Consider the following 26798-nt stretch of genomic DNA (forward strand, 5'->3'; position numbering starts at 1 on the left):
ATATTTCACTACAAAATGGTCCATTTATATTCCCCTTTTGTCAGAGATGGGTATTCCATTGCCATTCATATGTTGTAGGTCATAAATTCAGCGAAGTAATCCAATATAGTCCTCCATCAAAGAATTTTAAACCACATACTGGTTTCAGCATGATCTCTTCAGATCCTACAGCAGTGTGTAAGATGCAGCTGAAGGCCAGGATTCCAGTTAAGAAAATGGAAAAGCATGAGGACAGGACATGGTAGGAGCTGTGAGAGCCAGGGCTGGGGCTGAGAGGCACCAGGAGGGAACTTTGCCCTATACAGACCTAGTGCATCTAGTGGGATCTGAGATACCTGCAAAGCACAGGGGCAGCAGAGAAGAGGAATCACTGGTTGGGTGGAAGAGAGTGGGTGGGTGAGAGTCAGGGATATATCAAAGAGGGATGGTGCATGAGAGGTGAACTGGAGTAGCTCAGATGCTTAAGAAAGGGAAGGGTACCCCAGGGGAGCCAGCAGCCTAGCAAGGCAAAGCAATAGATCAACATGGGCCATTTGGAGCTCAGTGATTGGACATGGCTAGAACACACCTGCAAAGAAACCTAAGAGAGATGAAGACAGCAGCAGAGACCAACCGAGAGAGACGGACACACAGGTGGCTTATAAAGTGCAACAGTGTTCGTTGCTTACGAGCCCAGCTAGCTCCCCACAAAGCACACATTTCCCTACTGAAACTGAGTCAGTCATGGTAGGCAATGACATTCATCACACTGATCTGAAGGTTTCTTGTTGCCTCACAGGTATGGAGGAATTTCCATTGGGGGAAAGCTCTTGGTTCTCCCTGTCACTGGGGAAGCAGTTGTTGCCTTTTTAAGTGACCTTGGCCAGATAATGAATGTGAGCGGGGTATGTAAAAGTAGGACTTTTGACTTGCTTAATTATAATGAAGTAGAAATTATTATGACTAGTGGGGAGGTGGGAGTCTTACATTTTTATTACTGTTTTCTAGGGCCCTATCACCAGAGAAGTCTCTAGAGAAATGTCTGATTTCCTCAAACATCTTGAAACAGAAGACAATATTAAGGTATTTGACGTGGACAGTTTGCTCTATAGCTAAACATTCATGTGAGCTGCTTAGTTTATTCTTGTTTTCCCAGCTGCGTTAGATTCCATCCCTCCTCTAGATGAAAACTAGAGAGGAACATCTTCCAGCTGCCAAACCCTCCCTTCTGCTCACTCTTTGCTGTTGCTAATTTTTTCCTTGAACTGCTAGTGTTAGCAGGAGCTCAGGTGTCAGGTTGCAGCAGGGCTTGACAAAACTCATCTCTGCCCTCTAGGTGTGGTTTAACAACAAAGGCTGGCATGCCCTGGTCAGCTTCCTGAATGTGGCCCACAATGCCATCCTCCGGGCCAGCCTGCATGAAGACAGGCACCCGGAGGAGCATGGAATCACCATCATCAGCCAGCCTCTGAACCTCACCAAGGAACAGCTCTCAGAGATTACCGTGTAAGTCGCCACAGCCCTCCCCACAGCTCCAACATTTTCACTTTCATGAAGTGCTAGGGTAGAAGACAAAACTGCTCAATCAGGCTCGTGAAAATGTAGGGCTTTCTGATGCTTTGTGGACCAAACTGCTTGACCATTCTTTCTCCCCCACACTTATTTGGAAAGTAAGCTTGCGTTTTACTCCATTTCCTTTGGACTTTTAATAACAAGATGCTCCTAAAGTTTACACAGATGCTCTCCTTGCCCACAAGAAAAATAATTGCCAGGGAGCTGGGAAATGCCAGCGAACTATCTCCCCAGGTATATTTATCTTAGATTCTGAACATTTCCCTCAGGCAGCCATGTCCTGGAGCTCTCCACAGATCTCTGCCTTCCTAAAGCTCTGGTTCCTACAGCGCAGCATCAGGCAGTAAATCTTGTTTGCACTGTCGGCGCTGCATCAGGCCCATGTGAAGAAGGGGTTGTAGGAGTGTCTTTGTTAGTGCAAGCTTCTGGAAAGTGGTCCTTGGTTTACGATCCCAAATACTGTGAGTGCTGCTAAACATGCCCAGTCCTGTCTGGGCCTCCGCCCCTCGGTGCTGCCTCTGGACCCCTTCTAGAGCCTTCAGGTTTCTGTACCTCACGCAAACCCTTTTGAATAGGAACTTTGAAAGAGCAGTCCTCTGTAACTATAAAATAGCATATGTTCATTAAACTGAAATTTATATAGCAGAGTTTTGAGAATTTATTATCTCTAACTTTACGTAAAGTATTTCCTGCAAGAAGTTTGTGTGTTTCCTTTCCATGAAAGTCGTATACTCACTGTGTGCGTGTAGACGGCACCATTTGGAGTTTTGTCAGGGCAATCTGTACATAGGACTCCACTTGTGCTTAAAGTTCAGGCTGCAGTTCAGCCCTCATCTATGCCCTCAGCCAGGGTAAACAGAGCCCAGTGCTAGGCACCCAGCTTATCAGTGGAGTGAGTAACATCACCTACTGGCTGACCAACTACTGTGGCGACATCGTTCTCCTTTCAATTTGGTTTATGTTATAAACATTTTCCAAGATGTGCTTAAATAATATAATTTATTTCTTTCAACAAAATGTATAAATTCCAAAGATATATGATATCTACATAGAAAACCCAAGGGAATCTATATAAATTAGGTTGAGAAAAACATTGTAGTATATGAGATAAATATGAACAACCACTTCACTATACTGTTGTCTTAGTTACTCTTCTCTCATTGCTGGGACTAATACCCGACACTCAAAATGAAGGAAGGAAAGGTTTGTTTAGCTCACAGTTACTGGAGGTTTCAGTCCATACGCATCTGGGTCCAATGCAGAGCAGCACAGAGCAGAAAGCAACCTTTCCTGGTGGTGGCAAAGAGCAAGAGCTCAAGGGAGGGGTAGCAGCAGCTCAAGCAGCTAGCTTCTCTTCCCACCTTACATTGTAATGCAAATTACCTGCCCCAGGGCAGGTGCAGCAGGCACACCCACAGTAATCAATCACAAACTCCCAGAAGCCACCCCAAGACTGCTTAAGGCTTTGGGGGGGGGGACACCTAGACACAAACCATAACGACTGTAATAAATAATTAGAACACCTAATAAAATAAAAACTTGTCTAGAAATATTCACACAAAATAAACAGGTAATTCATAAATGTCCACTTGATCTTGACCCAGATTGATTAAGTTGATTAGGAAGGACAATGGGCTTTAGGCTAGGGACAGGGAGTCTGGAGTCCTGGAGTTGGGTAACAATAGCTAGAGCCTGCCCTGGGCCTTCTCCTGTTTCTGTTTCTCCTTCTACACCTCCCTCTCTCCCAAACTCTGGTCCTGCTGCAGGCTGACCACTTCAGTGGATGCTGTGGTTGCCATCTGTGTGATTTTCGCCATGTCCTTCGTCCCAGCCAGCTTTGTTCTTTACTTGATCCAAGAGAGGGTGACTAAAGCCAAGCACCTCCAGTTTATCAGTGGAGTGAGCCCCACCACTTACTGGCTGACCAACTTCTTCTGGGACATTGTGAGTGTTGGGCTTCCCCTCACCTCCAGGGCCCAAGGTGATGCTCATGTGTGCTCTGGTGGGGCAGACACAGCAGGGAGGGGGCTTGTGCTTCTGGGACTGCTGGAAGTGAGAAGATCATGAGTTTTCTAGTAAGGGAGTAGGGTGTGTCAGTCAGCTTTTCACTGCAGTGACAAAATACTTGAGAAAAATCAACTTAAAGGAGGAAAGACATACTGATTTACTTGGGTTCATGGTAGGTTTCAGTCCATGCTTTCTGGGCATGTGGTGAAGCAGGATGTCATGTCACAGGGCAGCAAAGCTGCTCCTCTTACACTAGCTGAAAGCAGAAGTGGAGGGTTAAACAGAAGGAGGCACCATGGACAGGATATAATCCTAAAGGTCCCGGTGGCCTAATTTCTCCACCAAGGCCTACTTCATGTTTGCATCACTTCCCAAGACCCCTGTCATATCTTGGGAGACTAGGAACAGCTTAACATATATTTTCTAGTGAAGAGCTATTTAGACAAGTGGGATCAACCCATACTCCAAGAGCTAGAGGAGCCTGGTTTCACCCTGCATTTCACAGAATGAGAAGCATAGATCTTAGAGACTCAGTGACTTACTGCCCTATTTTCTCTCGGAGATGAACTATGCTGTCAGTGCAGGACTGGTGGTTGGCATTTTCATTGGGTTTCAGAAGAAAGCTTACACTTCTGCACAGAATCTTCCTGCCCTCATCGCGTTGCTCATGCTTTATGGGTGAGTTGTTTGGGCCACTAGTTGAGGCCACTGAGGGGAAACCAAGGGAAGAAGTGTTTCCAATCATCTTTCTGGAAAATGGAGACTTTGGAAGCAACACAAACTATTCAGTGAAGTGTAAAAATGAGCTTCCTGGGATTTGTAACTCTGTTTCGCTAATCCAGCCTAGTGTGGAAAGCACTGCAGGTAGAGAAAGCCCTGTGCATTGTGTGAAGCTTTATAATCACAGAGCACACACACAGCCACTGTCTCATTGGCTCCTTACAAAATCTGGGAGGTAGTCAGGATAGGCATCATTTTCTGGTTAAAGATGACAAACAGAAACCAGGGGATGGAGTGTCTCTTTCCCACCCTGGACTCTGACCAGTTGAAACATGTCATATCATACGTGAGGAAAATGTATTGCATCTTGAGGTCAGACTGATGGAATAGAAACTGGAACTCTGTCCCACAGAGTTGTATCATCTCACACAGGTGGGCAGTCACTCCTATGATGTACCCAGCATCCTTCCTGTTTGATGTCCCCAGCACAGCTTATGTGGCTTTGTCTTGTGCTAATCTGTTCATTGGCATCAACAGCAGCGCCATCACCTTCATCTTGGAATTATTTGAGAATAACCAGGTAAGCATGGCTTTCTTCTCTCTTGGTTTCATGCTTCGTTAGTAGGACACTGGCAGGACGTACACAAGCAGAGCCATTTGTACTATATACTTAGCACAGGGATGAGTAGCACCACTTCCCTCAGCCACTTCCTCTCTCCCTCTCTCTTTTCCACCTTCCCTCCCTCTCTCCCTTTTTTCTTTCTTGCTGATCTATGTGCCCTCAGTACAATGCTTTTCTAAACTTAATCTCAAGCTATAACTTCTCTCTCTCTCTCTCTCTCTCTCTCTCTCTCTCTCTCTCTCTCTCTCTTCCATAGCACATTTAAATGTTTTCAAAGTGGAAAAAGAACAAAAGATGCACAATGAAAAACCTCCTTCCTACTTCTATTTGTTTTTCGGTTTTTAATGTATTTGGTTGTTACAGGGTCTCATTGCACAGTTCAGACTCGTAGTGATCCTCCTGTTTTCAGCTTCCCTAGCACTGGGATTACAGGCATGTGCCACCACGCCTAGTACTGGTGGCTGCCTCAGCATGTGGTGCTGGGGATTGAATCCTGGTCCCTGTGCTTGTCTAAACAGGCACTTAGTCTGCTGAGCTATCTCACCAGACCCCAACCCCCATTTCTTTCTTTCTTTCTTTCTTTCTTTCTTTCTTTCTTTCTTTCTTATTTATTTATTTATTTAGTGGTACTAGGGATCGAACTCAACATCTTGCCCTTACCAGGCAGGCCCTTAAATATTACTAAGATATATCCCCAGCCTCCTACCCCTATTTCTGAGTCACTTAGTTTCCTTCTCCAGACACAGCCTTAAGAATTTCTAGTGTTTTCTTGAACATATAACCAAATACATAAATATTCTTTCTCCTATATTCTTAGACAAATTCACACATACTAGCATACTGATATACTGTCCTGTACCCAAGTTAATTCTGAGAACAGGCTTGGGAAGTCCTGGTGCTGAATGATTCAATTTTAAAAGCTATAAGGTCCAATTGTCTTTTGTGCACACTTTCTGACACCATCTAGAGATGTCGTACTGAATCCTTAAAAAGACAAAAAGGGCAGTGGCTGTGGAGCTACCTTTACTCCATACCCCACTCCCAGAAGCTGTGCCTGAGTCCTGCCATGCCTCTCCCCAGGACGTTTGGGCCCACTCCGGTGCCTGTGTCCCCAAACATCTCACTGGCCTTTCCTTTCATCATTAATTCTTTGAAGTTCAGGGCAGGGAAAAACCTATGCAAAAGCCCCCAGACAACCACCTAATCCCCTGACGCGAGAGTCATTCATCCCCAGACCTAGTCACGTTTTCTGCGGCTGCTAAGTAAGAAATGAATTATAGAAATGTGACAGGTCAGGCATGGTAGTGCAGGCCTGCAATTCCTACACTGTGGAAGCCTGAGGCAGGAGGATTGCAGGTTGAAAACCAGTCTGACCCTACCTCAAAATTTAAAAAAAGGGGGTATAGCTTTTTGCAAAGGCCCTGGGTTCATTGCCCAGGAACACACACACACTCACTGAGTCACAGTCAGACTCAGACCCCAGAAGGGAGAGGGGATAGACAAGACGCAGATCCAACAGATGGACAGAACATCCTAGTGGATGGAAATTTTATGGATCGGAGCTATTTCCATCATAGGCTCACAGTGCACTCATTCTCAAGAGTGTATTAGAATAAATAAGTAGCAAATGTAAAGCAACTCAGAACAGTCTCCCTTCTATGGCATCACTGAGCCACATACTGAACAGCCATTTACCAAGCACCCTTCTCCTACAAAGACTGGTTACTTGAGTACATTATCAGATGTGCCAACATCCCCCTGCCAGTGTCCTGGGTTTCAGTAGTTGCTGCCCCTGTGGCCAGGAGGAATTTACTAGATGAATATCATGTGTTGGGTACACCAGAGTGAATAAGCGTGACCCACTGGTCATGCCCCCAGGGACTCTTGTTCTAGAAAAAAAATGACCGGGACACCAAGTTAGCAATGGACATAAGCTGCACTATATGACATTGCATAAGATAGTGCGCTATATGCCATCTAAGGAACAAGGCTGGTACAAAGCTACAGATCAGAGTGGGCCAGAAAGCTGGCCTACAAGACTGAGGACAGTCTTAGGGCAGGACATTTAACTTGGTCTGTCCTGGAATAAATAAAATTGTATCAGCCCATCTATAAATAAGGGACCATCCACTATACCCACTGTGCAAATGCTTTATTTTAGGAAAATAATTAGGAGCCAGCCCCTGCTCTCCAGGGTGCTAAGGACTAGTGGAGAAAGTAGGCAGGTTAAAACAATGAATAGTAATAATGAGAGCATGGTAAGTACTACTGGAAATGGATGTTTTACCATGGGACTCTGTGAAATTTAAGAGCAAAGGGGCTATTTGAGCAAGCTCTCTAAAGAAGGGCAGGAATCTGTCAGAGACCCGAAAGGAAGAAAGCATCCTTTGCTGCTGAGAGCAATGGGTACTAGAAAGTGAAAATGCAAAGGCCTAGAGGCAAAGACCTGGTGCATTCTGAAAAAAAGAGGGAATAAGTAGAGGAGAAGGAGGGAACCTGAGAAGAGATGCTCATGCTGGAGAGGAAGCAGACTGTGGGGATAGCTGGGCCAGACAGAGTGGACACCTGGGCTTACCTAAGCATCACCAGCTTCTCCCTCTTGGAGTAACATCTACCTTTTAGTGGGAAACTGTGCCCAACACTCCCTAGGCAATGGCAGCTGCCCTGTTCAGAGCTGAGAGGCAGACCCAGGTGTTGGCTCAGGGCCTACTTTTGGGTGGTTCATGCAAGACTAAGATACAGATGATAAAAAGCCTCCATCCAGGGACAACTCACAGCTGTACCAATTGAGATACCTGGACCACACTCCCAGGAGCTGCCTGAGGTCCTGCAAACAGCTGCCTGGAAGGGCTCCAGGTGATCACAAGTGCATCCGCAGGAGAGCTGCCATGCAGCCCGCAGGAGCGGCTGCACCTCCCCAGATAGCCCTTATCTGCACAGCTACCCAGGGTTAGGGAAAGCAACGCACCAGTCCTGGAGTTAGCTCTGGCCTATAGCACCGAATGCTGTAACTATGTTGAAAAATGCTGCCTTAGTCTTGAGTGAGCAGGAGGCTGTCGACTGCAGCAGCAGAGCAATGCCTAAATTAAAGGAGCTTGTTTCTTCAAGCTCTTCAGGCAGCAATTCTGACAATGAGTTGACAAAAAGTCACAGAGGAAAAAGCAAGCTGCTCCAGAAAAGCTTGTAAAGAAGCAGAAGACTGGTAAAACTTCAAGAGCTCTGTCATCTTCCGAACAGAGCAGCAGCAGCAGCAGAGATGATAACATGTTTCAGATTGGGAAAATGAGATAGGTCAGGGTTCGGACTTTAAAGTGAAAGTTCTAATTGATGTTAGAGGATATTGGGTGGATGAAACCAGGAAGGTGAAAATGAAACCAGGAAGAAAAGGTATTTCTTTAAACCCAGAGCAGTGGAGCCAGCTGGAGGAGCAGATTTCTGACACTGATGATGCAGTAAGAAAACTGTAGAATCTGAGCCATAACAATCTGTACTGTTGTAGTTGTTTTACTCTGTCTTTTTACATTGGCTTTTGTTTTCTAAATGTTGTTTTCCAAGCTGTTGTATATTTGGATTGCAGAACAATTTGTAAGATGAATACTTTTTTAATGTGCATCATTAAAAATGTTCTGAGTGAAGCTAATTGTCAACCTTATTAAGGAGGATTGCTTTGTGCCCACCACCTAGTGTAAAATAAAATCAAGTAATTCCACTCAAAAAAGAAAAAGAAAGAAAGAAAGAAAGAAAGAAAGAAAGAAAGAAAGAAAGAAAAGAAAAGAAAAGAAAAAGAAAATGCTGCCTTGATCTAGGAAGATGTCACCTCCTGCCCACCAGAAACATCCAGGGAGCCTCAGCACTGATTGGTCATAAATTGACTGCCTCCTTGGCCCTGTCCTGAGGCACCACCTGCAAGCACTTAAGGACTGTCCTGTCAAACCACCTGTGTTCTGCTTGACAAATCCCTCCTCAAGGGACATCAAAGATGTGTTCATCTGACCACTTCCCCTACTCCTTCCTTGTGGGGACATCTGGACTCACCTGCTCAGGACAGAGCCCGCAGCCTCAGCTAGCACTTCCAACAGTCATATGTCTCTGTTTCAGACGCTGCTCAGGATCAACGCCCTGCTGAGGAAGCTACTCATTATCTTCCCTCACTTCTGCCTGGGTCGGGGCCTCATTGACCTGGCACTGAGTCAGGCTGTGACAGACGTCTATGCCCGGTTTGGTAGGTGGCGGTCAAGGCCAATAGTAGTGGACCCTGCATGCATGGAGACTGGGAGGCTTGCTGTAGAAGTTCCTCTATCAGCTCTGCATCCTGGGCTGGGGCTGGGAGGGTATCTAGATGCTGCTTCTCTGGACTGGCATTGCTCTGCCACCTAGAAGGGACTAGGGTGCCTCTGTTTGCAGGCTGTGGAAACACAGAAGGAGTCAAGAGTTGATTTTTACTCTTCCCACTCTGACTAGGAAAGCTAAGATGCCAACCATATTTGTCTTTTAATCTATTCTTTCCACAAGGCCCAGTCCAGTTGGCCCAGGTGTCATTTTACTCTGATCCTTAGGAGTGAGTTAGGACACCTGGTGCAGACTCAATTCCTGTTGATGTCAGTGGCTTCTCTCCCCAGGTGAAGAACACTCTTCAAATCCATTCCGGTGGAACATGATTGGGAAGAACCTGGTTGCCATGGCAACTGAAGGGGTGGCGTACTTCCTTCTGACCCTCCTCATCCAGCACCACTTCTTCCTTACCCGATGGTACATGCTTGTCACATCCTTAGGAAACCAATGGGCATCATGGTGTGTCCAAAACCAGAGTTTACATGACATGGTCACCTCTTTCCTCAGAACCTGTATGATGGTTATTTACATTCTCAAGGCCAGCTTGCTTTGAATAACGTAGAGGAGAGATGGGTTAAAATAGGCATGCTAGAATTTGGGCCATCACTCAACTTTAAAATACTTAAAATGCAAATTGCTAATATTTAATCTTCTCATTTAATTCCTGCATACTTCATTTTAAATTGAATTAGATGATAAGATTACAAATAACAATGGCTAAGGAATATCCAAAGTACTAGGAAATAGGTTTATGTATTCATGAGAAAAGCAACAAAACAGGTCCCTTTGTTAATTAGAGATGTACATGGGTAGATAGCTGTCAACATTAACTTCACCAGGACTTCTCAACAGCCAGGCCAGCTGACCACAGCCCCAGCCCAGCCACTCTCTCCCAAGATTCTCCTTCCCCCATTCTGCTCTCAGACTCCAGGGGGCAGCCCCTCTGTCGGCCAGATCTTTACTGACCAGGAGCAGGGCCCTGGAGTAGAATCACTAAGTCCTCCCTAACAAATTTTCTTAACCTTTCTTCTGGGGCCAACTTGTCTGATCACATGTAAATAAAGATTCTGAGAAGTCTTTTTTTTTTTTTTTTTTTTACATTTTGATCCATAGGGACCTGGTAGAAATGAATCTACTGTCCTACTTACAGGGTTGTAGGGATTGAGTGAGCTCAACACAGTTTGAATAAAATGTGATCAGGAAGTGGTTTTAGTTGTGGGAAACATTATAGCCACCATTGTCCTTGAGAGCCTGGCCATGCAGGCCTTGTTGGCCTCTGGCCACATCCTTTAGAGGTCTTTGTGTATAGGAGAGGAAAAAAGAAGAGAGTTAATTACCAAACCCAGCTTAATAGCTGCAAACTCATGCCAGCACAACTGAGTGGTGCCTGCCTGCCTTATGCTGTAGAGAGTACCAAAAAAGTGATCATGGTCTCTGGATTCCAGCTTATAGCCATTCTCAGACTGAGAGGTAACCAGCCAAAGGCGGTGGCTTTTGGTGGAGGGAAGCCCTGCTTGAAGGTGCAACCACCCCAGAGAGAAAGACTTGTGCATGAATGGAGGGAGTTCAGAATAACCATGAAGGAAAAGATGAGGTGGGGAGCAGGAAACAAGTCTGGAAGCATAGGCAGAGCCAGGTCATGAGATGGCATCATGCTAATGATTTGGGACTCAAACTTGAGGGCAGCACAGAATCCCTGGGATGGTTTATGAAGGGAGTTACGTGGGAGCAAGATAAAAGACAGAGGCCATCTTGGTACCCAGGCAAGAGACAAAGAGGGTTGGATAGGGATGGCAGCCTCAGCAGATGGATTGATTAGAGAAAGAGTAGATCTGCCAAACAAGATTTGGCAATGGACTGAATGCAACCAGTGAGAGAAGGAAAGACTGGAGTCTTGGGTGGCTGCGGAGGGTTTCAGAGAGGAAGCTATGTCTTTAGGGATAGAAAGGATTCCCTTGGCTTGGGTAGCAGGGGTGTTGGAGCTGGGAGGTGGGAACGACCAGCATGGGCTGAGGACCAGGGGCAGATGCTATGGTTTGTAGAACAATAAGTGCAAGAGATGAGCAGTTAGAAAAAGTAGGTGGCACCTGGTTGCAGGACTCTGAGATTCCAGCTCCTTAAGGAGTTAAGGTTTTAGTCTACAGCAAATGGAGAACTATGAAAAATGTAGGGCCATGAGGTGACCAACTGATAGCACCATTTTGAAAAGGTTGGGCAGACAGAGTGCACTGGAAGAATTAGGAAGCTTGGCAGGTGGTAATTAGTCCTTGCTGAATACTTGCCAGAAGGCAAGGTTTTAAATCTCAACAGTTCTGGGGTGCTGCATCTTTACTCTTTCCAGACACTGTGCTGAGCTCATTTTCACATGACCCTATGGAATAGCTATCCTCTCTGCCTCATCATGTGCTTGATGGAGGCAAGGCTCCAAAAGTCCAGTGACATGCCCAGTGGTAGGCACGGGGAGATGAGGCTGGCACCCAGGCAGACATGAGCCCTCAGCCCTTTGTCTGAGCCCCTCCTCTCAGGGTTTCTTTAGGAAGTAAGCCCAGAAGATGGAATCCCAGGGGAGCAGAAAGAAAGGAATGTGAAGAAAAGTCAGATGAAAAATCTTGTCAGGAATGTGTGCTCCCAGCTCACTTCTGTCCCTTTTCCTTCCTCTAGGGTTGCTGAGCCAGCCAGGGAACCCATTGTCGATGAAGATGATGATGTGGCTGAAGAAAGAAAAAGAATTACTGGTGGGGGAAGTAAAACCGATATCCTAAAGCTAAATGAACTAACCAAGGTGAGGGATCGGTGTAGGTGTGCAGGTTTGGAAGTGCTGTTTGGACCCACATGGCACCAAATTGTCTTATGCCTTTTGTAAAATGAGTGGTTCCCTTATGCCAGGACTGTGTCTTCCTAATGTCACTGTGTGGACTCATCATCTCTATGTTGTGACTTGTTTTCCAAGGGCATCTGTTTATCTTGAATGTTGACAAACTTTCTCCATTCAATTTCTACACTGCCTGGGTCCACAGACTTTTCAGGGCTCATAGCTGCTGTCTTAATACCGTACACTGTGTAACCTCCTAGCCCTGGTGGTTCTCCCAAACCACCCTCTGTATCTTCTTCCTTTTTCTCTCCCTGCTCTAACCCTGCCTGAGTCCTCACCCCACTTATCTGGATCTTTCAGGTCTATTCAGGCTCCTCCAGCCCAGCAGTGGACAGGCTGTGTGTCGGGATCCGCCCTGGAGAGGTAGCAACCCTGTAGACTGGTGTGAAAGGGTTTCAGAAAATCAGCTTTGGTGCATAACTCTTCTCTCTTATAAAGCAAGACTGTCCAACCAGAATCTAGTGCTAGTCACATAGAGAAATCTATAGTTTAACCAATATAGCTCAAATATAATATAATAATATAATTTCATTTTGTAATGCCTATAACACCTTATTAATGAAGTATTCACCTCATGCCCATATTGATTGGGACTAGATAGGTTTTGTCAGTAGCCACACATAACTAGTAGCCTCTGTAATGGCAGCCCAGGTCTGAAATGCCTTCCTCAAACCTGGGGCCTGATATTCCATATCGTGTTGGTCTCTAGAGAAAGACTAGCTCTGTGTTTTCTTCTAGTGCTTTGGTCTACTAGGAGTCAATGGAGCTGGCAAAACAACCACATTCAAGATGCTCACTGGTGACACCACAGTGACTTCAGGTGATGCCACTGTTGCAGGCAAGAGGTGAGTGCCCTGCCCTTCCCGCCTTAGGGTATCTCTCACAGGTCCTGGTCCTTGTCTTCTTCCAGCATAGGGTGAGTTATCTTTAGACCCTATGTAAAAGTGAGTCACAGACTAAAATGAACTATATAGAAGAGGGAGCTTCCCAGATAGCATGGTCCAAAAAGTACAGGACGTAGACTCACTAGAAAAATGAATTTAGCTATGATTGTCATAGGAGCGCTCTGTTAAAGTGAGATCTTGGAAGCTCCAAGTCACTGGTTCCTCATCTCTTTGGGGTCACAAGCTCCTTTGAGCATCTGATGAACCCTTGTGCACTCTTCCTGTATAGGAACATTCCATTATCTCCCTACATACAGTTCTGCAAAAAAAATCGCAGGGAATTTACTAAGCCTTGGAACACACTTGTGCTTATGCTGGAGTTCCTGAGTGCCAGCTAAAAAACTTTCTCCAAGTTGAGTTTCTAGATGGGGGATTATGTAAGGGCTGTTAAACCCAACTTTATGCATTGGGTTTTTATGTGCCGACACTTGGCTTTTTCAGATCAGGGAGCATGAAGGGCAAACTAGCCAGTGCCCTTGGCTTCTGCAGGGTGACTGCTGTTGCCTACAATAAAGTTTATATAGACTGGTCTTCTGTGGGACAGAACAGAGAGGGTGAGCCCTCATTTGTTCTCCTCTTTGCTGCATGCTCCTTCAACTGCAAAGTTTACTCACAGTAAGTCTGCCCAGAGATTTGTAAGTGGCGACAAGCACTGCTTGCACGTACTTGATGAATGCCTCTTTGCCGCACCAGAAAACCATCTTTGACATATCTTGGTGCTCAGCAGGGAGGGAGAATCCTGAGCGCACCTCAGTGGCTCAGGTGGATTTAACTTTCCAGCTGTTCAAGATCATCCCTGTTGAGTCTGTAGCAGAGGAACTGGTGGGGTGGAGCCAAGTCGTGCGGGGTCTGTCTCATCTACTGAACTAGCTTAGCCAACAGCTAAGTAGGTAAGCAAAAGAATTATGGAAAGAGAGGGTCACTGAAGGTATAGAATAAGATCTTACCAGGTGACAACAAGTTTTGATGGAAGTGAGACACAGTCCAGTGACCAGCAGATAAAACTGAGCTGAAAGCTAGGAAGAAACCACAGGTTAAAGACTGAAATTCTCAGATGGCCTGGTTGTTCATATTTATCGAAGGGCTAACTTTCCCTGGTGGTTTTAATTACACTAGCCAGATTTTTTATGGCTTTTTTCACAGAGAGGAACTGCAATGGTTTCTCTCTATCTTATCCTTGTTTATCCATCTTTTATTTGTAAACCAATTCATCTATAAGAAGAAAGGGATAATATTAGACCAAACAATCTATGTGCAGTTTATTTTCCATCAAGTCAGTGTATCTCTCTCTGGTGGGGGGACATTAGCCAAAAGGAGTTGATAGAACCTCATTCACTCTAGCTCTGCTCCCTACTGGGCTCTTCTTGGTAGCTCTTATGGCTCCTCTTTCATTGACAGAATCTCTGTCAATAAACACAGATGGAAATGCGTATTTTCACTGGACGGGATCTATATTTTCTAGCTTCTACCCAAATGTCTGAAAGAGATTTAAAACTATCAATCAGTTTTTTAAACCTGATGTTCCCTTTGTTTTCAAACTCACAAGGGAAGAGACCCAATCCAAACCAAAGTTGGCTTGTGAGGAAAGAGGCATTCAGTTAACCTTAGACACTGAAAATTTAAAGGCTCTGACTGAATTCAAAGCTAGAATCCTGATGTTCATTTCTCTAGCCAAGAATTCTCTGCTTCACTTTTCAAAAGTGGTGTGTCTATCTAAAGCAAAGTGGAAAAGAGGAGGCAGCTTCCTTAGAGAGATCTCTCAGTCCCAGCTCTCTCGTCACCAATTTCTTTTTTTTTCCCCCTTGCAGTATTTTAACTAATATTTCCGATGTTCATCAAAGAATGGGCTACTGTCCTCAGTTTGATGCAGTTGATGACTTGCTCACAGGCCGAGAACATCTTTACCTTTATGCTCGGCTTCGGGGTGTTCCAGCAGAAGAAATTGAGAGGGTAAAACAATGATTTGTTGTGGTTGCTTGAGAGCTTGATAAATCATAAGCCTGCTTTGTGGAATATGTTGGTTTAAGTGTGGGAAACTCTAATAGTGCACCATCTGCTCATTTTCTGACAAATGCTCAGTAGCGTCTTCTTCCAAGTACTGTTCTAGAAGCCAGGGATACAGCAATGAATAAACCAGGCAAAAAGTAAATCCCTGCCTTCATATCTAAAAAGATGATGTATAGCATTACCTTTTAACAAGGTAATTACATTTTGGGGAATTTGACCTAAAAATACTCATTCCAAGTTAAAAAAATTTGATATACATAAAGTTATTCATTGTGTTCTAACTGCAAAATCCTAGATACTCTCCTGGATAGTAAATTGGTTGAGTAGTTTATGGTATGTATATGCAATAAAATTTTATGCAGCCATAAGTACAAGAAATACCTCTGTGAACTGATATGGAGTTATTTTCAAAATTTTGTTTTTCATTGCTAGTGAAGACATTTATTATAATCCAAAATTATTAAAATGTTTTAAAAATTACAAAAGAGACCATGTAGAATACTACATTTTAATTCTTTTATTTTTTAAAATTTATTTGTGTGTGTGTGTGTGTGTGTGTGTGTGTGTGGCCAGCTCAGCCCACCAGGGGGCAGGGCTGGCTGGCGTGTGGTGCTGGGGGATTGAACTGCAGTCCCTGGGCCTTGCTAAGTTTGTTCTAAGTAGGTGCTTTAGACCACTGAGCCATCTCACCAGCCCTACTTTTCCACATTTTAAGTGGATAAGGAGGAAATCGTGCATATATCTGCTTACTTTTATGAATAGTACATAAGAAGGATAAAGCAGAAAATGGTGAATTTAGTGACAAATGAGAGAGAATTGGAGTAAAAGGAAGAATAGAGTAATAACATTTCTCTGAGGGTATCTTTTGATATAGTATTACTTTTGGAAACATGTTAATGCTCTACATAGTCAAAAATAAAACATCAATAAGAATGGAAATGGGGTAAAAGGGAAAACCTAATGGTGAGTATGAGCTGAAATAAGCTCTGTTTTGCTTCAGATAATTATCATAATGATACAGAGGGGTGAAGGATTAGAATTGGATATATTATCATGAATTCAAACATAATGACTGAATAACAGACACTAGTCTGCCTCTTGGGCTGAAGGGAAAAAATGATATGAGAGACATTACTGGACCAGTTCACAAAACTGAACTCTGAATGGTAAAGCATAATCATGTTAAATTTATGTCAGTAAATTTACTCTCATAACTGAAGTGGGGCTGTGTACAGAATTACTGTTTTGGGAAATATTCACTGAAGTATTTGAAAGGTGGAAGCTCTGACTTTCTCTCAGCAGGGTCAGAAATAAACGGAGGGAAGGCACGTTCTTTTCTTTTTTTATTCTTTACATTATTTTTGTTCTTACACATTCTTGCAAGAAGAATGGGAAACTGAGTCCTAACAAAAAGTTTAAAATGCAGTTTACATTCTAGTGGAAGTGACAAACAATAGATATACAAGAAAAATATCCCATGTTAGAGTGTGTGAAGTCCTGAGAGGAAGAACAACAGAGGAGAATTGTTGAGCTGGGGTTTGCACTTTTTGGTTAGCAAGGCTCAAGGAAAGCTCAAAGAGAAGGAGACTTGTGAATGAAAACCTAAATGGGGCAATTAAGCCAGGTAGATATTTAGGGGAAGAACGTTCCAGGCACAGTTGAACAAATGCAGAAGGCAAAAGCTCAGTGAACCATCTCTAGCGACTTGCTGGTTTCTTCGTGTGTGTGTGTGTGTGTGTGTGTGTGTGTGTGTGTGTGACATACACCCTCACCCCACCTGTTATTCTCTATCACAGTTCCCTGTCAAGTTCCCTCAAAGCACGGTTACTAGCTACCATTTTCTTATTTCTATTGTCTGTCTCCCACTGGTGTAATCAGAGGCAATGGCCTTATATAGTGCTTGGGCTCAGAGTAGGTCCATGGAGTGCCCAAGGCTTTACATGTGTCCCTAGCTAGGCTTTGTGTCCTTGAACTTTCCAAAGAGACCCTCAAACTCTCCCTCTTGCACTCTTAGCCACAGTCCTGGGAACTAGAAGAGAAATGCTGACTCACTGTCTGCAAGGCTGAAGGCCATTTCCCAGGGGGCTGTGCTTAATGGCTGCTTAGCTGACTAGGCCACACTGTAGCCAAAAGTAGAGTAGAGAGGAGACTGGTCCTGAAGCCCTAAAATGTGTGCCAGAAAACCCGAGCCAGTGGGTGGCTCTGCGTTAGCCTACTGGACCTGTCATCCTGAAGGGTGAGAGCTGGGAATCCACAACTTTGAATAATGGAGATCTGTGGTGTTGACTTCTTCCTCCTTGCTAAATGGGATTTCTCTCTCTTCCTTAGGTTGCAAACTGGGGTATTCAGAGCCTGGGACTATCTTTCTACGCCGATCGCCTGGTTGGCACCTATAGTGGTGGCAATAAGCGGAAACTCTCCACAGCCATAGCACTAATTGGCTGCCCACCACTGGTGCTGCTGGTGAGGACACTGCAACCAGCAGAGACAACCAGCCTTGGGCTGACCTCTGCCTCTCTGGGTTCAGGGAAATACGTTTTGGGTCAGCAGTTTTAGAACACGCAGCAGTTTGCTTTAGTCTAGATTGCTCCCTGTATGACTCCTTTTGAGCAAATCAGCATAGTGCATTCTTGAGGGAAACAAATCCTAGCAAGGTCTGTGAGTCCCTGGAAAGTCTCTTGGGGCTTCACGAGCTCACCAAGGGGATGTTCACCCTACTTTGGAGAACACCAACAGTACCACCTCCTGAGGAAGACTGTGTCGGGGTCCAAAGTGGATAGAAACTTTGGCCTGGATCTTAGGCTTCTGTGACCTAAGCTGGACCAGGCCTCTTCCCCAGGGTGACCAGGCCCCTTCTTTCCCACGAAGTTAGAGACCTATGTAAGCAAGTGTCACACAAAGCTACCTTGGTTTTCTCCCTGCCTCCTAACCAATATGTACTTGAGGATTTTTTGTTTGCTTCCTTTTTAAAGAAAGCCACTGCCTTCATCATCCTTAATCCACTCATAGGCTTCTGGAAGTGCAGTTTCTCTACTGATTCACCTCTTCCATTTGTGTACCCCTATCTTGTCCAGCTGGGGAGCAGCTATGTTCTGTACTTACTTGTCAGATTATTCTTCTTAGAGACCAGAGCTGCTCAGAGGTGGTCAGCCCAGGGAGGATGCACTGACTAAACATGGCCGCCTCCAAGCCCACCCCCCACACTCTTTCCCACCCCACAGGATGAGCCCACCACAGGGATGGACCCCCAGGCACGCCGCATGCTGTGGAACACCATTGTGAGCCTCATCAGAGAAGGAAGAGCCGTGGTCCTCACTTCCCACAGGCAAGAGATTCCCAGGGCGGGGCCAGTGGATGGGCGGTCCTCTCCACTGCCTCACCTCTGCTCTCCTGCCCCATAGCATGGAAGAATGCGAGGCACTGTGCACCCGGCTGGCCATCATGGTGAAGGGCACCTTTCAGTGCCTGGGCACCATTCAGCACCTCAAGTACAAGTAAGCAGAAGGAGGGGGCACACCCTTCACTGCCTCCTGTGGGGCACAGCCAGGCCCTGTGCGTTCTATAGATACCTGGGAGGTCCTGCTGCCTTCTCTTCCTGCAGGTGGAGGCTAGTGGTAACTGGGCCCGTTCGCCAGATGCAGGCAGATAAAATTGTTGTGCTAGTACGAACTCCTTTGTATTGAGCGAACAGCTCACGGTTGAAAGCTGGCGGTAGTCTCTGGATGGGGAACATTTCCATTCCAGCATGGGGATTAGAGGGGCACCACTATCTACTTAGTACTGATTCATTTATCCTGACAGACTCAGAGCTCCTGGCCTTTCTCACCAGAGTCTGTAACAACTACAGGAATGACTAAGAGACCAAACAACTTGAGGATTAGTTTTCTTTCCTAGATTATTGTATGTTTTTGAGTATGTCAATTGGCCATGTGCGTTCTTCCTTGCATTTGGATGTGCCTAATAACCTGAGAAAATGTAAATTTATGGTTTTCATTAACTTATTTAATATGTGTATCAAAAGCCCAAAATACAAATTAGGCTATTTGGTGGAAGGGATACCACAGAATCCACCTTATCGATGCTGAGATGTTCAGTTTTGATGGCCCATCATAGCAATATGTTGCACAGAAAGCATCATTTTTTATTTGCACCAGGCAAGAGAAACGATTGAGGGTAAAGGTCTGATAGACTAGTGGTATTTGGAAGTTGGACATTTGACCCTGATTTTTTGAGTACCTACAGCCTGGAGATTAAGTCTATGGGAGCATCAGCATGTAATATCACCAGACTTGTGTTAACAACTCCCTGTGCCCAGCCACAAGAGGACGTTTCCCTACTCCTTTCCTCACATTCCTCAATTACCTCTATGATAGAGAAGGCGGGGAAGTATGTCCCTGCATAGAAGGACGATCAATTTCCTGGAGCTGAAAGTGAAAGGAGTCTTATTACAGAGAAGAGCTCTAGATTCTGAAGGAAACTTTTTGGAGCCCATGTTCATGTCCATGCTAGGCAAGAGCTCTATGCACAAACTAAGTCCAGCCCCATGGAGGGAGCATTGCAGTAGGTTATAAGTGACACAGTACATTCTGACACAGCTATGTGTGGTCCCCACCTGGCCATACACAGCCTCTGATGGACCACCCATCATCCACATGATAAGATCAGGTGACCGGAGGAGGGAAGCACTAATGGCCTGGCCCTGATAGCTCCATTTGCTTCTGGAAGCTTCCACAGTGAAGTACTATTTCCCCAAGCTTCTGCTGTGCCCTGGCCAGTCACATGAAGGCCAGTCAGCTCTTGGCACAGTCTGCACTGGTCATACTTCTTCATGGGTGGGGCTGGGAGCTCCACAAGGGGCTACGACCACACCGACCTTCAGCAAATCCATCTGCCCCACTTTGCCATGCAGATATTTAGACCTCTAAGCACTAGTACCAACTATTTTCTCCAAAAACTAACAATCCTTTTTTGTCTTTCTGCAACAGGGTCTTGCTATGCAGTTCAGGCTGGCCTGGAGCTCACTTTGTAGCCCAGGCTGGTCTTGGTCTTGCAACAATTCTGCTGGCTCAGTCTCTTGAGTGTGGGGATTATAGGCAAGGCTGTCACATTTTTTTCTCCAGGTCCTCAGCATGTACACATGGTCAGTGGGATGGACCTTTAATCCCCAGTATGTCTGATGATTCTAGTCTTTACCTGGAATTGCCTGGGAGCTCAGGCAAAGCCGACCTGTGTCACACTATGTGCCCCTAGGTTTGGAGATGGCTACATTGTCACAATGAAAATCAAGTCTCCAAAGGATGACCTCCTCCCTGACCTGAACCTAGTGGAGCAGTTCTTCCAAGGGAACTTTCCAGGCAGTGTGCAGCGGGAGAGACACTACAACATGCTCCAGTTCCAGGTCTCCTCCTCTTCCCTGGCCAGGATCTTCCAGCTGCTCATCTCCCACAAGGACAGCCTGCTCATCGAGGAGTACTCGGTCACGCAGACCACACTGGACCAGGCAAGTCCATTCCATGCCCCAGTGCAGAACAGGAGGCACCGCAGATGCACGGGTGCCCCATGAGGTGCAACTGACAGCAGAAACAGGAGTGACATTCTTGATTTTGAACAGCCTTCAGTCTTGTCCCACTGTCTATTAGGGTGCAACATGGCATGTCAGGAATTGTACTTTAATGATATTTTAGTAATCGGCAAACTTCATTATTTATATCATTTCCAACTTACATATTATTTTATTCTTGTTGATTTGTGGTGGTGCCTTTTTTTCTTTTCAAGTCAACTATTAATGCAGCATTTTTATATAGTAGTCATACCTATTTTAACTCTTCAGTTTGATGAATTTTGGTAAACTGTGTATTTTTAATGCAAATACATAAAAATTACTATCCTAACCACTTTTAAGTATACTAGTTCAGGGGTGTTCATTGCATTCCCATTGTTGTCACCATCTGTCTCTAAAACTTTTCATTTTACAAAAATGAAACTGTGGGGGGCTGGTGAGATGGCTCAGTGGTCTAAAGCACCTACTTAGAATAAGCTAAGCTAAGCAAAGCACAAGGACTGCGGTTCAATCCCCCAGCACCACATGCCAGCCAGCCCCGCCCCCTGGTGGGCTGAGCTGGCCACACACAGACAATAAATAAATAAATATTAAAAAAAAATGAAACTGTGTTTATTAGACAGTCATTTTCAGTTTTATTTTCCTCACCCATCTTGGCCTCTGGCAGCCACCATTATATTCTCTATCTCTATAGAACTAACTATTCAGGGTGCTTCCCAGAAGTGGAATCATATATTGGATGTTTTGTGACTGGCATATTTCACTTAGCCTACTGTCCTCCGGTCTCTATATGTGTTAAGATTTTCTTACTTTATGAGGCTAAATAATATTCCACTGTATGTGTATGTTATACTTTGCTTATCCATTCACTCATCAATGAACATTTGGGTTGTTTCTGAGAAAGATTTATTTTTAATGTCTCAGTTACTCTTCTCTTATTGCTGGGACAAATAAATGACACTCAAAATGAAGGAAGGGAATGTTTATTTAGTTCACAGTTACCAGAGGTTTCAGTCCATACTCAGCTGACTCCAAGGCAGTGTGGCACATGGCAGAGAGCAACCTTTCATGGAAGTGGCAAAAAGCAGAAAGAGCAAAACGAAGAGGCAGCAGCTCAGGCAGTCAGCTATTCTCACTCCCCTCCTTACATTGCAATGAAAATTACCTGCCCTGGGTAATGTGCAGCATCGGTATGCACAATAATCAGTCATAAACTCTAGAAGCCACCCCATGACTGCATGAGGCACCTGTACACAAACCATAGCAAATGTATTTTTTTTTTTCATAAACATCTTTAAAGACAGTTCAGTAAAGCAGTGGAAACAGGCAGGTCTCCCTATATTCCTTGAGGAACTGACCTACCTGTACCTTCTTTATTTTCATTAATGTGTGTTTGCAATACAAATACTTAAATTCTTTTTGGGGAACTATATATTTCTCTTGATCATATTCAATCCCTTTACTCCTGCTTTTCCCTGGCCTCCTTTCCTTTTCCAAATAGTCTGCTTCTCCGTTTCTTACAATCTCTCTTTTATTTTACTCTTTAATTAATTTATATTTTTGGTTTCTCATGTAAGAGAAACATACGATAGTTAAATTTCTGTGTCTGGCTTATTTCACTCAACATTATCCCCCTGCCATTTCCTGCCAGCCTGAAGCAGGTGGAGGACACACTGGACTCCTTAGGCAGGACTTGTGGCCACAGTGCACATGAATGAACAGAAGATAGATCAAATACCTATTTTGCTCCCAGTTTTTGAGATTGTGCTGGCTGAATCCCCCTTGCCATGTTCACCCCAAGATCTTGTGCCCAAAGCCCTGTGAGTCCGCCAGCAGGAGCTCCTTTGGCTTAGCTGGAAGGTCTAAAAAGCAATCCCTGTCCAGGCACTTGGGTTTAGGTTTCTGTGCGTGGGCTTTCTCACCTAGGTAGGACAACCCCAACAGGACTGTACATTAACTGGAAAAAATAGAGCAGTGGGTAGGTGAGTGTGGGGTGCTGTTTTTTTTGGGGGGGGGGTTGTTGACTTACTCTTGTTCTTTTGCTTCCAGGTATTTGTGAACTTTGCTAAACAGCAGACTGAAACTCATGACCTCCCTTTGCACCCTCGGGCTGCTGGAGCCAGACAACAAGGCAAGGTAGCCACTGCCCTTTCACAGCACTGGTGTAGGCAGATGCTTGCCCAGCTGGCCCTATGCATCTCTGGTGCCCCAATGCTCAGACCCCCACCACATCCCCAACACATCCTCACCACTCACTGCCCCTTCTGTGCTCTAGGATTTATGCACCAGTGATTGTAGAGGTCCTGAAGTAACCTGGAAACCATTCAGACAGTATGGGAGGGCATTTTTGAAAGAAACATTCCCACATATTTTGCTTATTTAAAAACCTGATAATTTAGAAATAAGAAGAAGAGAAGATAGGAGAGATACTGGAATACTTCACACCTGTGGTCATAATTTTATATTTCAAAGGAAAGAAATTACTTGCCACAAGGGGTACACATTTGCTTAGAGCAAGAGCTCTTTGTTGTCTATGAAAGCATCAAGATGATGGAGGAAGGAGCGGTAGCTCTGGGTTCTCTCCTGCCCTTTCAGAGAGTAAATCAAAGCTTTCCCCAAATAGCAAAGGTAGGCAAGCCCCTAATTTTCTTAGGGTTGTCATTCTTCCCAACCAACTTTTTGATTGCAAGAAAAAGTCAAATGCATTGGATGACTGAAACAGTCTTCTCAGGGCAGTATTTGTGGTGAATGTTCCCATCGCTTCCTGGCCAACACAAGCCTTGTGGCCCTATGGCAGTGCTGTCTTTGTCTCTATGCTCAGAGGGCCCAGGAATACCAAGTAAAGAAATCTATCTAAGGAAAGTTAGTTTTGCTGATTTGCCAGCCAGTTTCTCATCTTGTAGTTACTGTTAATTCCAGCCAAATATTATTCCTGGAGAGCCTCTTACAGTTCTGAATCTTTTTTATAACACAGAACACAGTTAGGTATTGAAATTATTTCCCAGAACTACTTGCCCTCCCTCTGCCCCTCTACCCGGCATATTTCTACTTACAGAGATAACACCAGGTTAACCCTGGATCAAGTCAGGGTATTGAAGGTCTTGATCTATAGCAATTAAATGCTATGACTTTTCCTTTTATTAGCTGAATTTATTTATTTATTTATTTATTTATTTATTTATTTATTTATTTATTTTGCGGATCCGGGGATTGAACTCAGGCCCTTACGCTTGCCAGGGAAGCACTTATTCTACTGAGCCATCTCCCCAGCCCCTAGCTGAATTTTTTTCTACTACATTTGTATTATTTTAATGGTTACAAATGTTAAGAAACCCATCAGAATGCATTTGTTAAATTGGTATATATTTATACTAAATTTCAAAAGTTCAAAGCCCAACTTTATGACATACTATCCTTTACAGAGGTTGGTAGGCATCTGTTGTGCAGTGAAGTCTGTCATGAAACAGTAACTACATTCATTTTTTACATTATAGCACATTGAAATAATTTTCCTTAACATACCGTATGAAAAGAGTAAATTGTCTCAAGGAATTCTAGAGAAGATGAACAACTTGCTTCTGAGTAAACAGGAGATGAGTTGGCCAGATAGCTCAGTGGATTAAAGCTTAGGTTCAATTCTGTGGCCGGCCCTGCCCCCTGGGCATGCTGAGACAGCAGTTGAGACTGGGCTTGGTGGCACACAACTGTAATCCCAGTGCTTGGGAGGCTGAAAAACAGGAGAATCACTATGAGTTCAATATGTGTAATGAGACTCTGTAGACCCTGTACTAAATACATTTTTTAAAAAAATCATGAGAGCTGCTTCAGAAGTTCAACACGATAATGGCCTCACAGATCCAGGATCTGAGCAAAGAATACACAACTACACAAACATGTCATCATCTAGAGATCTGCGTAGGATCCTTGCCCCACTTCAACATACATTTAACCCCTAAATTCTTCTTTAGAAAATGATTTTTAAACCAGTTACCTGGGAAAACAGCATTTTATCAGACTGAGAAAGCCTCCCTCTGAGTCCTCGCTTCCCCTTCAATACCTTCACTTGGTCCAAGAATTCACATGAACTTTATAACTAGAGACAGCATCTTTCCAATTAGAAGGGTTACTGGGGTGTCTGCTGCTCAAGGAACATGGATTTAGTGCCTATGGTTGGTCTGGAGCCTACTTTACTGAATTTCAGCTCAAATTTCTTCTCATCTTCTAGCCCTCAGTCAAATGTTCATGGTTCCTAGGAACCACCTCTGTAGGAAGTGGACTAAGATGATTTAGAATTCAAGGCTGACCTAATTTATGACTTCCTGGTCTTTTTTAAAAAAAATGTATTTGGTATAGGGTATCACTATGCAGCTCAGACTCGTAGTGATCCTCCTATTTTTCAGCCTCCCCAGCCCTGGCATTACAAGTGTGCACCACCATGCCTGATCTCAGGGGCAGGGCCAGCACAGCAGTGGTGCAGGGGGTTAAACCCCCATCCCTGAGCTTGCCTAAGTAGGCACTTCATCTGTTGAGCTATCTCACGGGCCTGACTTCTCAGCTTTTTTTTTTTTTTATTTTTTTAAAAATTTATTTATTTATTTTGTGTGTGTGTGTGTGTGTGTGTGTGTGTGTGTGTGTGGCCAGCTCAGCCCACCAGGGGGCGAGGCTGGCTGGCATGTGGTGCTGGGGGATTGAACCGTGGTCCCTGTGGTTTGCTAAGCTTGTTCCAAGTAGGTGCTTTAGACCACCGAGCCATCTTGCCAGCCCTTCTCAGCTTTTAAGATAATAAGGGCATTGTAACTTTTAGGGTAAGGTGCAGAAACACTAACCAAACAATTCCAGAATAGCCTTTGGAGACAACGCTGAGGATATAGTCTCTCTAAGATGTAAGCATACATGCACATGGGTATGTGAGTCTCCATAGTGAACATCAGGGTCCTGACAGATCATGGTTTGGCCATTTCACAGATAAGGAAATAAACCTAGCCTGGAACTTTGTGGTCTGACAATATCCTCAGCAGAGCTTCCTCCAGAGATACCTGTTTAGATGTTTAACTGTTAAAATCTAAAAGCAGTCACATCTATCTTAGGAGAAAACCAAGACAGTGAAAGTCCATTTGTTCTCCTTCTGCAGGTCTGACCTCCATCCATACTACTCATTCCCTACATCTGGAAAGAAACTGTGGCAGCCGGAGTACAGGAGCTTCTGTCCATAGGGTCATTGGAACCACTGGCCAGCACAAGTGATCCTGCTGCAGCAGGAAACAGACACATGAAGTTATATGGTGAGATCACAGGGAGGCTCCCTTAGAAGGAAACCCAAGCTGACTGACTCACCTGGACAACCTGGTGGTGACATTGACCCCGACAAACAAATACAACTTTGCATCTACTCCAGAGAAGAACTCCAAGTCCAGCCCACTCGTCAATTTGACCTCAATATTGCTGTCATTTCAAAAGGCTTGTGTTGAGGATAGGAGCTGTTGGTTACTTTCAAGAAATAAAATGCAAACCACTCATCACAATCTATCCTATTAACTGATCTCCCTGGTATAGTTTCAGACACTCTCTGCAGGTTTGTGCTATCCCCTGTCATAGCCATAGGCCTCCCTGAGAGTCATTGCCACAGAAATGGTGGTGATGAAAAGATTCTGCACCAGTCACACAGAAGTAAATGGTCTTACAGTTGCATATTGAGTCTTTATACGGCATAACGAATACTTGAAATAGATGATGCATGTGAACAATATCTAATATCAGTGGGTATTAGCTGAATCTCTTTTCCACTCCTGTTTGCCCAGATTATTTGAATGTGTACCTCACAGGTATAATTAGATCAAGAGCCAAAGAGGGATAGACAGGTAGAGGTGGATTGTTGACTGCATATGAGCACAGATATGTCTTTGTAAATGTATAAGTAAGACAAAGCCTCGTTCATACAGTGCTGAGCGCACCTTCTGCAGCAGTGTGTGAAGGAAATGACTCACTACCTATCTAGCAGGCCACATGAGAGCGCATCAAAAATCATACAATAATACTCTTAAGCTGCTTCAAGAGTGTTGAGAATGAGGAAAGCAAATGGAGTTCCTTACCAAGGCATCTCTCCTCCACTACTTACAGATAGGCTTTATGAGAAAACCCCTTCTAAAGCAGAGCTGCTAGCTGCACAGCAAATCTGTGATTACT

General features: G+C 44.5%; 1 protein-coding gene across 1 annotated transcript in view; it reads left to right on the forward strand.

Annotated features, from left to right (window-relative positions):
* The window catches only part of Abca4 (ATP binding cassette subfamily A member 4), a 136038-nt gene extending 109944 nt beyond the window's left edge, over positions 1 to 26094 (forward strand). Inside the window, exons 33-50 of the mRNA XM_023720317.1 lie at positions 779 to 884; positions 988 to 1062; positions 1316 to 1485; positions 3318 to 3495; positions 4121 to 4236; positions 4711 to 4858; positions 8999 to 9122; positions 9520 to 9649; positions 11894 to 12014; positions 12405 to 12467; positions 12843 to 12949; positions 14857 to 14998; positions 17384 to 17518; positions 18277 to 18380; positions 18457 to 18549; positions 20306 to 20555; positions 22665 to 22751; positions 25747 to 26094. Of these exons, the coding sequence (XP_023576085.1) occupies positions 779 to 884; positions 988 to 1062; positions 1316 to 1485; positions 3318 to 3495; positions 4121 to 4236; positions 4711 to 4858; positions 8999 to 9122; positions 9520 to 9649; positions 11894 to 12014; positions 12405 to 12467; positions 12843 to 12949; positions 14857 to 14998; positions 17384 to 17518; positions 18277 to 18380; positions 18457 to 18549; positions 20306 to 20555; positions 22665 to 22751; positions 25747 to 25752 (2155 nt within the window). The 3' untranslated portion in view covers positions 25753 to 26094. The remainder of the gene's footprint in view (positions 1 to 778; positions 885 to 987; positions 1063 to 1315; positions 1486 to 3317; positions 3496 to 4120; positions 4237 to 4710; positions 4859 to 8998; positions 9123 to 9519; positions 9650 to 11893; positions 12015 to 12404; positions 12468 to 12842; positions 12950 to 14856; positions 14999 to 17383; positions 17519 to 18276; positions 18381 to 18456; positions 18550 to 20305; positions 20556 to 22664; positions 22752 to 25746) is intronic.
* The last annotated feature ends 704 nt before the right edge of the window (positions 26095 to 26798 follow it).

Source organism: Octodon degus, unplaced genomic scaffold, assembly GCF_000260255.1.
Source record: "Octodon degus isolate 3935 unplaced genomic scaffold, OctDeg1.0 scaffold00074, whole genome shotgun sequence".
NCBI classification, from domain to species: Eukaryota; Metazoa; Chordata; class Mammalia; order Rodentia; family Octodontidae; genus Octodon; species Octodon degus.